We start from the raw sequence: 17,353 nt of genomic DNA, 5'->3' as shown, positions 1-17,353 counted from the left end.
TTTAGTGGACTAAATCAAGTAAAGATTTGTTAAGTAGGGAACAAGGAGATTTTATAATTTCTTCAGAATCTTTTCAACTATAGCGTTGAGTAATGAGCTTGGTACATCAGGTCTCAAGCAAAGAAACTATCTTGAAAATGATAATATATTTCTCAGTGTGAAAACTAACTCTAAACAGAAAGGCCCTTCAGCAGTTTCAAATGTATGCTTTCGAAGGAGCCTTTGATATTGATTTTGTGTAGCATGCAGTCCAAACAGATATAGGGAAAGCAAGAGGGGGTATTGGAGGATTACACTTGTCAGACTCAATTTTGAGAGGCAATACAACAAAATACCCCTCAGAAGTACATTCCACATCCTGCAGGAGAGTCGGATAACTCCACAGAGGCTTCCTACAACTCTGTAATCCACCTAACCTTGGCAGCCCAGAGGTCTCACTGTGTAATCCAATGGCAGATCCAATACAAGAGAAATGCAGTTCTAAAGCTGAAAGAATGCAAGCATTTCTGCAGAAAGAAATTTCCCACACAAAGAGTACAGATGCCTGGAGCAATGAACATGCTGTTGGACAGACCCAATATTTTGACAGGTGCCCCAATGCGTTTAAATGTGCAAGGAAGGTCTGCGCTCCTCGAAAATTCAATAATGGAGTAATATCAAACAAAGGGCACAGAGTATTTTAGGCCGCTATCCTCTGTCTAAAGAACTGTGAGTGGAATGTTAAACCATGCAACCTAACTGCACTGTCTTTCCTGCATGAAAAATTCAAGCCCTTGTAAGATGAACCCTCACGACTGGATACTAGGTCGCATAGTATAAAGACCGACCCAACCCACACCCTCACATACACATGCAATATGCCAAACATACAATATTACGCACAGCATTCACAAAAGCAATACATATAAAAACTAAGTAAGCACAATAGAAATGCACACAGTCATCACTCTACCCCCGAACCCGCAAGTCCCATCCAGCCTTCGCTTTACACACATACAGACTCAAACACACACACAAGCAAAGATAGAAAAATAAACACCCTCTGCACTCTCGACGAAAATAATAATAATAATAATCGGTGCTTACAGGCAGCGGTTTGGACACTCCTATCTGGACCGTGCCGAGTTTGGCCCCCTTCAGGGCCTGCACAGCATCCTCCAGGCTGGCGTTCTCCAGGTTAGTGGTGTTGACGAACATGAGACGGTCTCCTGGCAGCAGCCTGCCGTCCACCTCCGCCACGCCGCTGGGAACCAGAGAGCGAATCACGATCACCGTCTTGGCAGGGTCCATCGGGTCCTGTGGCGGAGCGGAGTCAGTGAGGTTAGTGCGCAGAACTGAGGAGGTCAGCGGGTAAACTAACTGACACAGCCTTAAACTTAAGTGAAAAGTACTGGGAGTTTACTTTACTTCGGTGTGCGTGGTATGTCCTCTTTCTGGGTGAAATTATTTTATGAATGTCAAAAAAAAGATATTAAATGTGGATGTTTGAAAAATCGAAACATTCCAATACATTGAATACTTACTATTATCTGACTATGGCTATGATGTTCTTGTCCTTTCCCAGAAGACAGCATCCATAATAATACACAAGTAAATTTGTAAGTAAATAAGTATCTACCACCACTCTAGCAGTTGCACACTTTTTGATGAAACCTACCAGAATTCCCAGCCAGAATTCCCACCTGGTAGTCCAGAATGCTGAATCCCAATCCCCCTTCTCCCTTCTCCAGCTCGATATTCTGGATCTCCGACTCCCACATGGCCAAAGGAGATCCTAGCGCTTCCTCGGTCACATTATCCTGCGCCGCCACTGCTGTTTGCACATCTGAGTCTTCGGGAACCAGGAAACTGCCGAGGTCTATTTGTTTCTGCAGAGTCAAAGCCCCAAACCTCAGTGTTGCGGCGTGCATTCCTCATTTTATTCCCAACCCATAGGCTGCTACCCTCTAGATGCGTTTCATAAGTTTCTGGCAGGAGATAAAAGGGAAATATCTTTGGGATGCGAGGGCCTCAGCATGTTATCACAGATAAAGCTGAAGAGATGAAAACTCCTTCCACATTGGGAAGCTGCGTTTGAAGTCTTGTATCTCTTGTAAATGTTGTTGGTTACTTCTGTTGAGGTATTACTAGCTGGATAGACGTTAATAAACTTTCAGCCTCCCTGCTTATCACTAAGTCTTAATCCATCATGTTTGGCAATGTGGAAAGCCAATGGAGCGACTGACAGCCTAGGCTCGGCTAATAATGGTTGATGTGTGATGAAGGAGGAGGAGGATTTAAGAATATTTCTCTCCAATCATATTCACTGGCTGATATGCAGGGGCGGGGAAACATTTTTCATGATGCATTACCGCATGTCAAGGAGATGCAGGGAGTTTCCTGCTGTAATTGTATGCACCATCTGCTGCAATGCTCTGCGAGCAATGCCACCCCTGCATGTTAATTAGCCATAAGAAGTAATGATTCAAGCACTTTCACTTTATTTCAAACATATCAAGCAATCATCTTTAAATATGCTGTAGCCTAATTCTCAGGGATTGAGGTATGAAAATTCTGCAGTGTGTCAATTTCAAAAATCATCTCAATAACATTTTTGCAGTTGTGTATCAATGCCAATGCAGCACCTTTACTGTAGAGTTTGTGGACAAATCCTCCGACTCTGGTTGGGCAGCATCCATGTCAGTCTGCAGGTGAGGGGCGGGCCTACAGCACGCCATGTACACACAGAGCGGAAGCTCCTTTAAGATGCTCACTACTTCCTTGTGGGTCTCACCAATCAGGGATATGCCATTGACCTGAGAGGGGAGAAAGGTTTACAGTCTGCTTCAATCATAAATGTAGGTATCTACATTGAAGAATCAACATTTTGTGTCGATTTCATGTTTTTCTCTTCTTAGTGACCTCTACCTCAAGCAGTTCGTCTCCACTGAAGAGCTTGCCACACCGACCAACAGGTCCTTCAGGCAGGACGGAGCGGATGTAATGATGCCCGCTGTTGGCTTCCAGACTGATCCCCAGGCCACTGTTCTCACTAAACTTCTCCACCTGAGCCACCTGGCATGAGAGCAAGGCCACATGTCAGTTGGCATGTGAAAAGGTAATTTTTGTGTATTATAAGGCGTTATTATTTTAACTACAAATCTGCTAATGACTCAAGCCGTTCTGCTCGTAGCAGTCATTCTTCCTTTTAAGATACCAGATTTGTGCTGTCATTTCATTATAGTTGACAAGTTTACCATCATGAAACCGTTGCCTGGCAACTAAGCTCTAGTAAGTGCAATTTGCTGCATGAGAAATAGGAAATCATTTTGAAAAGCAGACTTACTACAACTTCATTACTTGGACCCAGAATCTCCTGCCACTTCTTCATTAGTTCTTGCTCTTCAAAGGCTGTTAGTTTGATCCCTTGAAAAACACAATATACAGCAATCACTTCAAAACACAAAACAACATGGACTGAATGTAAATATGTGATAAACCCTTCGCTGCCTGTAATGCAACCTAACCTAACTTCCTAACTATTGGCAAAGTACTTAAGATGTTGAGGGGGCAAAGACCCACATCAAAGAAGCTTTCATCTGCCCATATTGCAAATAAGAAAATCATTGTGATGTCTGGGAAACTACAAACAGCACCCATCTCAGTATTTCATAAATTTCTCAGGGTGTGGTGCCAGTCAGTCTGATCCTGACAACAATAGCCCATATCCGTCAGATTCGTATCCGGTATCTCTGCTGGTGTGCTTAATAAAGGATCCCAGTCTCTTACCATCTCTGTCCTCTGTTAGCTGATCCTTGGCTGGACTGACATCAGATCCTTCACTCTTTGACTGGAGCTGCTTCTCATCTGTGGCGACTGTAAATGGGATGAACAGTAAGACAGACAGAAGCATGCAGTGACACAGACACAGATGTGCACGAACAAATACATGCAGACTGCCACCTGTACTATGAGCACAAAGTCCACTTCCACCACACACATGCTGACAGAGACAGACACAAGCAAAACATACATCAAAGCTTTGAGTACATACATGTAGACCTCTGCTTGACTCTGTCGCTTTCTGAACGCTGTCCAATGCCAGTGCTACTGTGAGTAGTATGTGTTCTGTGAAGCGCTGCATCATGTGTTGATTTATTTACTGCTGGCTCAATTACAGACTTCATGTAGTAGTGGGGAGGGCGCTGGGTTCTATCTATAGGCGTGTGGTTGTGGTGTTGGGAGCTAAGTAGAAGAGAAACCCTCTGATCCCATTCCCACCCATATCTGGCACATTGAAGTCATGATGCTATCTGTGCCGATTTGATGGCATAGCCCCGCCCCATTATAACTGATTTCAATGGCATCATAGTTCTGATGCCATATTGGACACTATTTGTAAGCAATACTGGATATGAGTGGAGTGAATTTGTTTAATATGTGAGTGGAGAAAGTTTTGTTTCCCAAACAGCATCACACACAAACACCGCTTTTACTACATTGATGAAATTGATTGAAATTTGTTATTTGGAGTCATATTTATCTCCCTTCACTGTGTCTCTGAGGCTTGTGTTTGAGCTATATTCACACATCAAATGATGCGATTTTTGACAGCATGATGAGTAGCGAGGAATGTTTCCTCTATCCTCATTAAATACACTCTCTGCTTTATCCTGACTACCTTGAGCAGCCTCCTCGCTCTTCTTGCTCTCCAGCTCCAGCTCCCTCAGGACAGTGGTGGTGGTGGGGATGGTGGTGGAGGGGGGCAGGACGGTGACGCTGGCGGCCACGGAGGGGGGGATCTCCTCGGGCCGGAAGCCCCGCCGGACCAGCTTGAGGTGAACCGCCTGGCCCGTGTGTCGGAGGACTTCCACTGCCTGCTGGTTGGTGTAGCCCTGGATGTTTACGCCGTCAACCTGCAGAGGGCGACCGTTTGTGTGCTGCTGGATTAAACGAGGGACAGAACAGCTTGCGTAGACATTCTGAGAGTGCTGAATTGCTATCTATATTCTTGGTTGACAGAGGTGAAATTGAAATTAGATTGATCTAAGTGATTATAAACACTGAGAGAAACACTAGCAGGCATACACAGAAACAGAGTGCAGCATGTGTGTATTCCCATCTGTTTTCACTTGTATTCACTTGTATGGACTTCATTCATTTAGATCATTCAGGGCAGGTTACAAACTGCATGTTTGAATAATTCAGACTAAAGTCGACAGTCCATTAAGTGTTTTATTAAGTTCTTACGTTTCGTCCTGAAGCACATTAGCATTTAAAAGTCTCTGTATTATGTCTAGCACAAAAGCTCAAGTGCACACTCACACACACACACACCCTACATACACACACACACACACACACACACCAGCACCCTGAGTCAAATGAAGAGTTTGTAAGAAGTTTATAAAAACACAGGCCAAGATGTACTCAAGTTTCAAATGATGCAAGACATTACACAAATTTTAACTTCATTCTTCATTAAAATTCTAACTTCTTGCTAATGTGCTGCAGTAATGAAATGAATAACTTAATTGCTCAGTGTTTTAATTCTCATTTTTACACACACAGTCACAAGTAAAAGCACTTTATGAACTGTCAGCTAATTCTGAATTATTCAAAATGATGCATCTTATAATTCCCCTCCATTGGCTGAATGAATAAATGTGATTTCTAAAATATATGGTATGAAACACATTTTACTTTATGCCACTGAAGAGAGAGATGTAGTGATAGCTAAATTGAGCATAATTGAAGCACTCACAGCTATGATCTGATCTCCCACATGAATACGGCCGTCTTGCTCCACAGCACTATCTTTGGTTATACTCTTAACAAAAATACCGGAGGGCTCTGAAAAGTAAGAACAAAAAATGAAAGAGATGGGAAAGGTAGCCATGAAATGAGACATCAAACGAGACATAATATTCTTGATGTAAAAACAAATGCTTTCGTTTTACATTAAAACAAAGACGACGTTGAGGTTAAGCATGTTTCAAATGTTGCATAAGTCATAAACAATAATTTGATGAACCCAGTGCACTTCTGCCAAGCTTGAATAATAAAGAGGCGTTCGACTTTGAATTCAGAATATAGAATACTTCTTAGACAGAACATTTCAACATTGACTATCATAGGCTCTGAGGAAGGCTTACAGCCAAATCATCAGCCTGTCTGTGGTCTCATTAAATTCTACCACTAAGTGCAGATTTAAGAGGGCTCCTGCTCATAGTTTCACAGCAGGATGGAGCAAGTGTCATATTCCAAAGTTAACATAAACGTATATTTAGTGGATTGATCTAAACACATGTGAACACAAATTACGCTCCGTAATGCCCATTATTAATTTAGATCCAGCAGATTACAGCACACATGCAATTAATGTAACACATGATTTGGAACTTTTAATTTGATGGTAATCTAATCTAACTAAGGCAAATCTGCCATCTCTCACCTAAGTTTTTATCTCCAACGTAGCCGGCAATGGTGATCCCCAATCCCTGGGCGTTCTTGGTCAGCCTCACATCAAAGGCTTCAGCCTCCTCTTCCTCATAGTCCTCATAAAGAGAGACATGGGAATGACAGGTAAACATCAACTGATTACCAAGTCCCAGTAAAGGCTGGCTGATATGGCAATAGTAAAATAAGCAATTCATGGCACTTGTGTTACCAAACTTCCCCACATGATCATCAATACTCATTCCCCAACTTTCTATCTCCCCTGAATACTATGATTAATGAGCACTTTGAACATGTCAGCCACCAAAAATACAGCTAATGTGTGTGATGATGAAAGGCTATAATGTGAGTCACTCAAAGAGTGAGTCACTGGAATGCATTAATGTGTAAATAGGGTTGAGTGTTGATAATAGCCATGAAATCACTGTTTGTAAGTGCTGTTTGTAAGAAAGTAAAGCAGTCCCTGCTCTCCAAAGTCTGAGTCACAGGTGATGTAACCTGCAATTCTAATTTCCTTTATCCTTTATTTTAGACCTGGGCTGTCCAAAAAAAGAAAAGGGACAGAAATGGAGATGAAAGACCTGAACTCCAGGTCTGATGTGTTTCTGATGTAAGTGTATTTTATGTGTGATCTCAGAGTGTGTCATATCTAAGGTAATCAATCATCATCTTGCCAAGTGGGTATAGACAATCCACTTTTCTCTAGGGATACTCAAATTCCTGATATCAAATTGAATGCGACACAGTGCCTGATTCCCAGATCAATAGAGGTAAAGTACTTCAGTCATCATGTGAGAAACTACTACACATTACAGAACACATTCATGAGAAAATATGATATCTGTCAAATTCTAATTATATAATCTATCTATCTGGCCACAATGAAAGAGTCCCCCCTCTCACCAGTTGTTCGCTGACAGTGGGCAGCACCACAGGCATGGCAGCAGTGACGGAGGGATTCTCGTCCACGGGGCCCCTGGTGACGACCAGCTTGACCCTGTTGCCACACTGCCTGAGGACCTGGGCCACCTGCTCGCTGCCCATGCCATACAGGTCCGTGTCACCGATCTTCAGGATGTGATCCCCACTGTGCAGACGGCCGTCCTGCGGTGGACAAGGTGTGTTACAGTGAGATTAATAATGGATGATTGTATTCAAAGTCTTATGAATGGCTCAGTGACGCTCAGGCCTCAGTGGGAATCAAACTCCTAATGATGACAGTGTCAGTACCGTACTATAGCTCGTTGAACACTAGTCCCAAGATTTAGGAGTCTGGAACCAGGCTATCACTGTACAGACAATGCTGAACTATCCCAAAGCCCAAACCCAAGCCCAAAGAGAGTAAAGACGCATCCATCCAATCACCTGATCAGCGATGCCTCCAGGAAGGATGGTTTTGACGATAACCCCAGTGGTCTTTCCTCCCACGATGCCAAAGCCGAGGCCGGTGCCATCGTTCACCAGCTCAATAGTCTCCACATGCTGCCACTAGGTGAATAAGAGAGAGAAGAAACAATAGGGCTATTGTGGAGACACATCTAACAAAATTTGCCCTGATTTTTATGCAATTGACTTCTTGGGCTGTATGATATAGACAGTAGCTTCATTAAAAAGCCAGCAGTCATTTGAGGATCATTTTAAAATCAAGCTATTGTAGCCAACTTTGGTTCTCTGCTGTATTGATAATGATCATTAATGTGTGTGCGTGTGCGTGTGTGTGTGTGTGTGTGCATATGTGTTAATGTAATGTGTGTGTATTATACCCTATATGTGAAAACAAGCATGTGTGTATTCTCACTGCATTACTACACATGTAAATTGTTGGCTGTAGTGTCTACATAAGACTAAGGCTTGCCAGTTCGTGAACCATGTAGGCTATGCTTCTCCACTTCTACTACAATATTGTAGTGTGTGTGTGTGTGTGTGTGTGCACGTATTTCATTGTGTGTGTCATTTGTGTTCTCTAAAGCAGCATGTGCGCATGTATGTGCTAACTTTCATTCACTTGGGATTGGTGTGTGAATGTATTTATACCGCGCTGGAGTTGGCCGACAGTGTGCTGGCAGCAGACGGGGTGCGGGACACCACGGGGCTGGCCAGCTGAGGTATCGGTCCCCTAGCCACCGTGAGCTGGACCCTCTCCGAAGCACTCTGCAGGATGCCGATGGCCTGCTGGTGGGTCACTGTCTGGTCCAGAGGCTGGCCGTTTATGGCCAAGATCTGGTCGGCTTCTCTCAGCTTCCCATCGCTGTACGGGGAGGGAGCATGCAGTGAGTTGTTGAGGGAGAGATTTACAGTGAATAATTACATGGGGTCAGAGTCTTTGAGATTTTAACTAAATCTGACTTTGATGTAAATACTGATAAACCTGATTTGTGACATTTAAGATTCAGCATGTACCATAAACATTGTCTGTGACTATCAGTGATATTGTAGTTTCATCATTTCTACTCTTGCTTTAAGTATCACTGTCTTGTACATTATAGTTAGGGTTGCCACTATGGCCCATAACTTTTCCATGACGTTCCATAATTAAGTTGGAACACTTCAATGACCTAAAAATGTTATTCCTTCATGGTTTGTTAATGTTGCTTTTGAGCACAGAAAAGTTCTGAAGGGGCGCAAACAGTCTGGTTTCCTCTACTGTTGGGCTTGCTGTGGAGAAGTGGCAATGCAATGAATAAAAACTGCTGAAAACCACCATCTAATGCAATGAATGTGTGAAAAAAGTTGTAAAACCCATTCTGGTATATTCCTGTAAAGTGGCCTATTTGTAAAATTCCCTGATATTCCCTGACTTCTCCACAGAATTTATCAAATTCCCTGACTTTCCCTGTCTGGAATACACCTCTCTGAGTTCCATGACATGATGGGATGTTTGAGTGACGGCTTGTTGACGCTTCTGTACCAGTGAGCCACACTTCCTGGTTGAATCTCCTGGATGAAGATGCCTAGCTCCCCGCGGTTCTCGCTTTTCAGGCCCACCACGCTGAAGCCCAAACCCCCCGACACTGGCTTCAGCAGCTCCACGTTTGTCACGTAGCGGCCCTGTGTCATACGCATATCGAAACACACACATACGCACAGACACAGACACACACACAAAAACACACACACACACACACACACACGCACTTTAGCCCCATGCTGCTTCACTGTAGCATCAAAGCTATAAGCAGCCCTTGGAAGTCTATTTGAAGTGCCTCAAGAGAGAAGCGCGCAGTGTGCAGTCTGTGGTTCTCGTCTTTGAATGTCTTTGGGTATTTACTTTGAGTTAAACAAGACCTGTTCAAGGTAATCAAGAGGTGTTTACAGATGAGGTGCTGAATTTTATGTGGGTGAAAATGATCAAAACATTTAAAAACAGTGGTAATAAATCTGCTGGGACCTCAGAAATAGACTTCAGGAAAGCAAAAAGTCTTCATATTAGCCTATCACTATGTTGACGTTTAACTCAAACGCAGTGTACAAGCAGCACCAGTGACTGTTTCTGCTTCGCAATTGGCCATACCTGTGCCATGGAGTGAATAATGTGCTCAAATTCTTCAGCTGATGGCTTGCCATTGATGTGTGGAACAGTTGAGATGTCTGGGTAGGAAAGATGGCCGCCATTGGGCTTTACTGCTGTGATGTGGTCGCCAAGGTCTCCCCCAAGTGATGATGGGATACTTCCCTGGAATCATAAAGAAGACATTCAGTGGGTGTTGTGGAAAATGGCATATATTTCACTGAAGGACAGCGCCACTATTTTTTAAGAACAGTTCTGTCATTCTGACCTTGATGAGAGGTACTTTACACTGTCAAGTACATGAGTAAAACCTTGCCTAACAGTAGTTGGACATAATAACCCGCAAATCAAATTAAGCACCATATAAGATCCACATCTCAAAAGCTATGGTATTTGTCTGTTAGGTTTTCAGTTTGCAATGCTGCATAATAGCTATGAATTTTTGCAAAGTGCACAGAGTAACAATTACTGGAGATAAGCCAACCTAAGTTTAAACTAAAAACATCATGACTCATATTACCCCTGCTGTGAACGTAAACAATTAGCAAGTTTAATTTTGGATACCAAAACCTTGGAGTCTGGGTGTCTAAAAGCATTGGGATGCCAGATAGTTTGTTATCCCACCATGATTAGCTGGATCTATGGCAGCCTAATCCTTCAGGAGATAATGGCTCTTAGCTGATGTTCCAACAATGACTCGGCTCCAAATACAATATTTCTATCATGGTGGGAGAAAAAAGCATCACTGGCCATCTGGATGCCTTAATATGCTCGGGTTTTAATTACTGCAATGACTTTACTTGTGTGACAGATGAATTACATGAACGAGACAACTGTATAAAAGAGTGTTTTTCGATTTCATTAGCCAAAGGGCGTAATGTTTATGACCGCCTGAATTTGATTCAAAAGGACAGACATAATACATAACAATCATTTTAGAAACACTCCATTTGGCATATGGCATCATCAAGCTAAAGCTGTCCTTTTGAACTTGTGCATTTGCATCAGTAACTTGACTTTCAGAGCTTAAGAAACATGTACTGTAATTTATGCCCTCTTTATATACAATTCAAGCTTAGTCCTTGTAAACAAAACCCTGCTGGACAGGATATGTTAACGCTGCACGTTACAAACAAAACCATATGGGCTAGGCTAAGTTAGTGTAGCATGCTGCTAAGTTGCTGTCCTCATGCATGAGCTTTGTTAGCTGGGGCCTGGCTAAGAGGATTAAAGTTCCAGTTTGGTTCTTGTACATTTAAGAAATTGTTTCTGCCCCACTTCACATGGTGGCGGCGGCCTCTTTCTCATTGGAGAGCAGGCCTCATCACCATAGCGACATGGGCTGCACAAGGCCTAACTAGCAGAGCCACAAGCCGGAGTGTGTGTGTGTGTGTGTGTGTGTGTTTACGTGTCTGGCTCTTGTCTCACAACAAAACACAAAATGCATCCTCTCTCCAAATTGCTTAAGGTGGCCAAACAAGTACTCTTGGGTTTGGAAGCTCTATAAAAACATAGTTGAAACCCAGATATTTGTTGTAATTTCTCAAATGTATTGTTTTACCATTGCTACAAAGTGGAATAGGTTTTGTGAGAGATCTGAGGAGAGTTTATGATTAATGATTCCTTGAAGCGTTTTGTTTCGTAAAACATACACACACATACCTTCACGCACAGCTCTTGATATAGTTACAATACATATGGGAATGTAGCACTTCTGAAATAAGCTAAATCGCCGGCACACAAAAATGCCAGCAGGGTTTTTATAATCTGAATTCCACAAGGGGTACAAAAGCTCGAGCATCCCCTGCCTCCCACTGCATAGCTCACATACTTTCCCCTCTATGTCTCAAACACTTACTCCGGCCCCTTTGCACATATCCACCGTGACTTAAGAGCTCTTTTCTTACACTCGAATGTTCAGTTCTCAAGAGGGTGACTCAGCCTGAGAAGAGTTCCCGGCTTTGACCAACTATCTCTGCTCATGTAACCGTATTATATCTGACTAGTATGAACCCTGGCAGCGATGTGGCCACAACACAGCAACACGATTGGGGATGGGGATTGAAGGGGTGAGGGCAGGGGGGGGGGTCTGGACACAAGCCCAAAACAGAGAATCAATGAGGTCACCCAGGAAACAGGAAAGCAAAGGGCAGGAGCAGTGCTGGGCAGAAACGCTTCCATAGAATATGGAAAATACTCTGACCTTACTGAGATATAGGTGATGCAGGAATTTCTATTTACCTCGGGGCTATTGGGTGATGTTCTGGTTATCATGCAACCACTGACAATAGGCCGCTGCAGAAGAACGCCACTGAATTTTATCTTTCAAATATGTTCTTCCTGTGCCCTAGGACAATTTGGTCTGCATTAGTGAATGTTCAGTACTATCAGTCGTACCGTTTATCTCGCCCTCTCATCTTTAATAACACACTGATACACAGCACACTTGAAAATAAATTGGATAATGGGGATTAGAGTACAATTTCTCATTTCAAAGTGTTTTACGTGATTATAATATAAAGCTCATTTGTGTATCAAAGTTTAGGAAAATAACTGTGCAGGTACAGTATTTGTTCAGTCAATGTTCTTGTCCTGGTTCTCAGGTTTGTAGCTTTATGGTTAGTCGCTTTGTTCATGGTCATACATACAGATGCAAACACTGCAATGAATGGCCATTTTAGTCTTTTAGTCTAGTATAGAAAAGTAAAGTAGTAAATAGTAAATAGCAATAGCAAGTTTATTTATATAGCACATTTCGTACACAGGGGTAATTCAGTGTGCTTTACATACATAAAAGCAAAAAGGAACATCCATAAAATATAATTAAAAGAAAGTACAAAGTACATAAAATAGTAATTAAAAAGAGAGTAATATAATTAAAAGATAAGTAATAAAAAGAAAATACAAAGTACATAAAATAGAATAAAAACATAGTGGAAGTAGCCTCGACTGTGTGTTTATATCTTTTGGAACACCGAATAGAGAACCACAGAGCAAAAGCCCGCCAATAGAGCCTAGCCATAAGCCCGAGACGTCACTTCCCCGCCGGGAGTGACTAGAGGTCTACTTCCAGAATTAACGTGCAGTAGGAATAGAGTGCAAGTTTTAGAGCTCAATCGTAGGCACATGAAAAGAGAAATGTTTTTAACCTGGATTTAAAAATTGCTACATTTGGGGCACGTCTAAGATCTTCTGGCAGTTTGTTCCAGTTGCATGCAGCATAACAGCTAAATGCTGCTTCACCATGTTTAGTTTGGGCTCTGGGCTGTACTAGCTGACCAGAGTCCATGGATCTAAGAGCCCTACTCGGTTTATATTCTTTAAGCATATCAGAGATGTATTCTGGGCCCAGACCATTCAGTGATTTATAGACTAGTAGCATCACTTTAAAATGTATTCTGTAACTAACTGGAAGCCGGTGTAAAGATTTTAGAACTGGAGTAATGTGCTCTGTTCTCCTGGTCCTGGATAAAACTCTAGCAGCAGCATTCTGAATGAGCTGCAGCTGTTTAATGGTCTTTTTAGGAAGACCAGTTAAGAGACAATTACAATAGTCCACCCTAGTGAAGTATTACGTAATTTCAATCAGGAAGACTACTTATCATTCACTCATGCTTTCTCTTTACCCAATCAGAGTTGGTGAACACTTTCCCTCTTTTCCAGAGAACCAATCAGAGTTAGCCGTCACTTCCCTCTCTTTTTCAAAGAGCCAATCGTCTAAGTGACGGGAGTATATACACGTCACCTTCTATGCTATTGCCCTTCTCTCAGATCTATGCCATATGCTGCTGTCATTCCAGTCGCTGTGCTTACCTTCGTCCCTCCACCACCCCATCACCACCAATGTCCAGGCTCCAGAGGAACTCCCCGGGGGGACATCCTAATTCCTACGTCTATCCTGGATGTACTCCTAACTTCACGAATGGGAGGACTTCCTCCATGGAGCTTACGCCAAAGTTTACATCTTATGTCATGAATAAACTTTTAATTCGAGCATTCATCCTAGTCTCTCCTGATTGAACTGGAAATAAAAGCATGGATGAGCTTCTCTTGGTCATTTTGGGACACCAAACCCTTGATTCTGGCTATATTTTTTAAGACAATAGAAGGCTGTTTTAGTGATTGCTTTGATATGGCTGGTGAAATTGAGATCTGAGTCTATTAGAACGCCAAGATTTCGGACTTGGTCTTTGATTTTAGAGCCCGAGAGTTGAGCTGTTTACTAATACTAATTCTCTTCTCTTTGTTGCCAAACACAATAACCTCTGTTTTGTCCTTATTTAATTGAAGAAAATTTTGGCTCATCCAATTATTTATCTGGTCTAAACAATGACACAGAGAGTCTATTGGGCTGAAGTCATCTGGTGAGAGAGCCAGATATATCTGAGTATCATCAGCGTAATTATGGTAATCAATGTTGTTCTGTAGAATTTGACCCAAAGGCAGCATGTAAAGATTAAACAAAAGAGGTCCGAGAACTGATCCCTGGGGGATTCCGCATGTCATAGCCACTCTATCAGATTCATTACTGCCAATGGTGACAAAGTAACTCCGGCTTTCTAAATAAGACCTGAACCAATTAAGGACTGCTCCGGAAAGTCCTACCCAATTTCCCAACCTGTCCAGTAATATTCTGTGATCTACAGTGTCAAATGCCGCACTGAGATCTAATAAAACCAGAACTGATATTTTACCTGAATCAGTAATCAGTATTATAGCCGTATATCATTTAACACTTTTATAAGAGCTGTTATAGTAAATAGTAAAGTCTTGTTTTCCTTAAATGAAAAATTTGCCAATTAACTTTATTCCACAAGAGTTTCACCTGCTGTGAGAGTTTTCTTAAAACAGATGTCAATATCTTGAAACAAAGTGGATCACTCCACTAGTATCAAGATGTTCATTTGCATGGGAAACAAATTAATTATCTCAAAGGGCAGATTTCCTCACTTGTTTAAAAAAATAACATTAAGACTCTACACACTAGAAAAAACATTACACTTGCAGTGAATTCTAAGTTTATGTGGTGTTCCCCTTTAAGTTTCTGAGCTGGTTCAGGGGAATCCTAAGTGAGGGCAAAGGTTAAGTTTACTCACATTCTAACCCCTTGCACCCACCTTATGACCTTCCACGATGCCTTAGCGTGCTGGGAACCATACACCACTCATTCATATTCAGCAAAGAGAACATCCTCATATCAATGCAACTTGTTCACAGTCCCCATGGCCAGACTTAAGGCCCATTCACACCTAGAATGATAACTATAAAGATAACTATAACTATAAAAAGATTTAAATTGTTAAAAGTAGAAAGAATCGTTGTTTGTGAATGCTTGAGCAACAATGTACCATTATAGTTATCTTTATAGTTATCACTCTAGGTGTGAACGATCCTTTAGAATGATAAATGCGTCATTATTTACATGTATATTAAAACAAAAATCTTTTAAATGGATAAAATGGTCTTATAATTTTCTTTAGCACATCATCACAGATACCTGAAAAGTGTGCTGTTCTGGGATCAGTAATATGATCACGTCTGCTCATGGAATCTCCATGCAATCTAAAATATTAAGGACCATGGCTGTAAAAGGAGTACCATAAAATACAATAATGTGCTACAATAACGCTACCTGGTCTTTGAGGTGCTGGACGGACTTCTGCAGGGCCAGGATCTGGTGGAATAGGGGGCTCTGGAGCACTGACTTGAGCAGGCTGAGCTTCTCCTCTGTGGGCACCTCCCCCCGCTCCTTCAGTCTGGCCTGGAGACGCTCCACCGCCTGCAAGGCACGCTGTGTATCTGCAGGCCGTCGCATATTTCAGTGACAGCGCCGGCCAGAGTGAAAGAGTGGATGGAGGGAGAAAAAGGAGAGGGAGGGAGAGAGGTGAGAGGTGGAGAGATGAGGACAGGAGCATATCAGTGCGTGGGCAGAGACAGGGAGGGGTGTTTTGAAATGCCCTCATTTAATGTAGCCCAGTTATAGGTTAAATACTTTTTTTTGGGAATATATTCCAAAACCATTTGGCCGATGCCTTCGACTTGTAGAAATGAAATTTTGTTCATGTTTAACAATGTTTGTGTGAATAAGGCAGAGAGAGAGAGAGAGAGGGAGAGGGAGAGAGAGAAAGAAAGCAAACCACACATCGTCACCCGTAGGCTTAGCTAAGGTTGACTGGTGCTCAGCAGAGCTTACAATATCGGAATCATGTAGCTTCAGGTTTTGCACCAGAAAACCAAAAAAAAAAGAAAAACTCCATTTTCAATGCACTGTTCGCTTTCAGAATAGCAATGTTTCCTTTTTTGCCTTTGGGTCAATGGTGGGTTGCACAGGGGCAAAGAATGGGTATCAGGAGGAAAAAAATGAATAAGGCCCTCCACGGTTTGCTTGCTGGACCCTGCATAAGCCCCACAATCAAGCAACTCAAGCCTGCTCTCCTGCTCTCCACAGAGCGGCTTGTTAGTGAGGATGGGCCAGCCCAACGTCATTTGGACAAAAACGAAGCAATTTCCGAGGCTCACCAACTGTGACTAACACCTAATAGGGCGTGCACAAGGTCCAAAGCACTTTTTGCACTGAGAGGCCTGGTTGTTTGAACAGAGGTTGTAAACAAGCCAATAACGCTGGAGTCTCGGCAGACAGATTTTTCTATTCGCCACTGGTACTACGCTGGTAACTCTACTGCTGTTTTGGTTGCCCTTGCCTCGGTGTGCATAATGAGGAGTCGCACCACTGTGGTGTGTATGTGCGTGATTATGTGTGTGTGTGTGTGTGTGTGTAGGGCGGTTTTGGAGCAGAGCAGAACACGGCACAGATAACTGCATGCCTGGACCCCATAACTGGGCCTGTTTCAGAGGGGGATGGGGCTAGAGAATAAAATTGCATTCTGTAGATACAAAACCTATGAGCCAAACACACACTGTTAAAACTTCATTTATCATTAAAATCTTCACACTTATCATAAAACATTTTCTAAAACATGCAGATAACATATAAGCCAACAACAGATGTCTCAGTATAATCTCAATATCTCAGTAATGACGTTAAAATAACAGATGACTTACCCATTGTTTCGATCATTTTGAGAATTCTAGGTGAATGCGACTGTTGCCCATTAACAACAGATTATTGCTCTTCCCTTTTTCAAGGCCTGCAAAGTAAAATATAATGTGTCATGTCTTTGACAAACACACAGGGGAGGAAACGGCACAGGCTCTATTAGTGGATCTATAGGGCTGCACAATATTGACAAATAAGCATAATGACATTATTTTGCTGAATACTGCAAATGCAATATAAATTGCTATACACAGACACAGATTTTCCAATATTTTTGATTTTTCAGCAAACAAGAAACATTTTTAATAAAAAACTGAGATGATGTTGCTTAATATTTGCTGTGTTTGAAT

General features: G+C 42.2%; 1 protein-coding gene across 1 annotated transcript in view; it reads right to left on the bottom strand.

Moving 5' to 3' along the window:
• mpdz (multiple PDZ domain crumbs cell polarity complex component) overlaps positions 1-17,083 on the bottom strand; it is a 50,796-nt gene extending 33,713 nt beyond the window's left edge. The window contains exons 1-16 of the mRNA XM_071902882.2: positions 17,009-17,083; positions 15,579-15,745; positions 9,950-10,111; positions 9,347-9,486; positions 8,473-8,686; positions 7,804-7,926; positions 7,342-7,542; positions 6,434-6,536; positions 5,744-5,832; positions 4,661-4,895; positions 3,769-3,855; positions 3,326-3,405; positions 2,908-3,054; positions 2,625-2,795; positions 1,683-1,868; positions 1,087-1,296 (exon numbers count right to left, since the gene is read on the bottom strand). Coding sequence (XP_071758983.2) covers positions 1,087-1,296; positions 1,683-1,868; positions 2,625-2,795; positions 2,908-3,054; positions 3,326-3,405; positions 3,769-3,855; positions 4,661-4,895; positions 5,744-5,832; positions 6,434-6,536; positions 7,342-7,542; positions 7,804-7,926; positions 8,473-8,686; positions 9,347-9,486; positions 9,950-10,111; positions 15,579-15,745; positions 17,009-17,024 — 2,331 coding nt within the window. The 5' untranslated portion in view covers positions 17,025-17,083. The remainder of the gene's footprint in view (positions 1-1,086; positions 1,297-1,682; positions 1,869-2,624; positions 2,796-2,907; positions 3,055-3,325; positions 3,406-3,768; positions 3,856-4,660; positions 4,896-5,743; positions 5,833-6,433; positions 6,537-7,341; positions 7,543-7,803; positions 7,927-8,472; positions 8,687-9,346; positions 9,487-9,949; positions 10,112-15,578; positions 15,746-17,008) is intronic.
• Positions 17,084-17,353: the final 270 nt, after the last annotated feature.

This window comes from Centroberyx gerrardi, chromosome 23, assembly GCF_048128805.1.
Source record: "Centroberyx gerrardi isolate f3 chromosome 23, fCenGer3.hap1.cur.20231027, whole genome shotgun sequence".
In the NCBI taxonomy this organism is placed as follows: Eukaryota; Metazoa; Chordata; class Actinopteri; order Beryciformes; family Berycidae; genus Centroberyx; species Centroberyx gerrardi.
The sequence above is the reverse complement of the archived record's forward strand: the minus strand, read 5'-3'. Positions and strand labels throughout refer to the sequence as shown.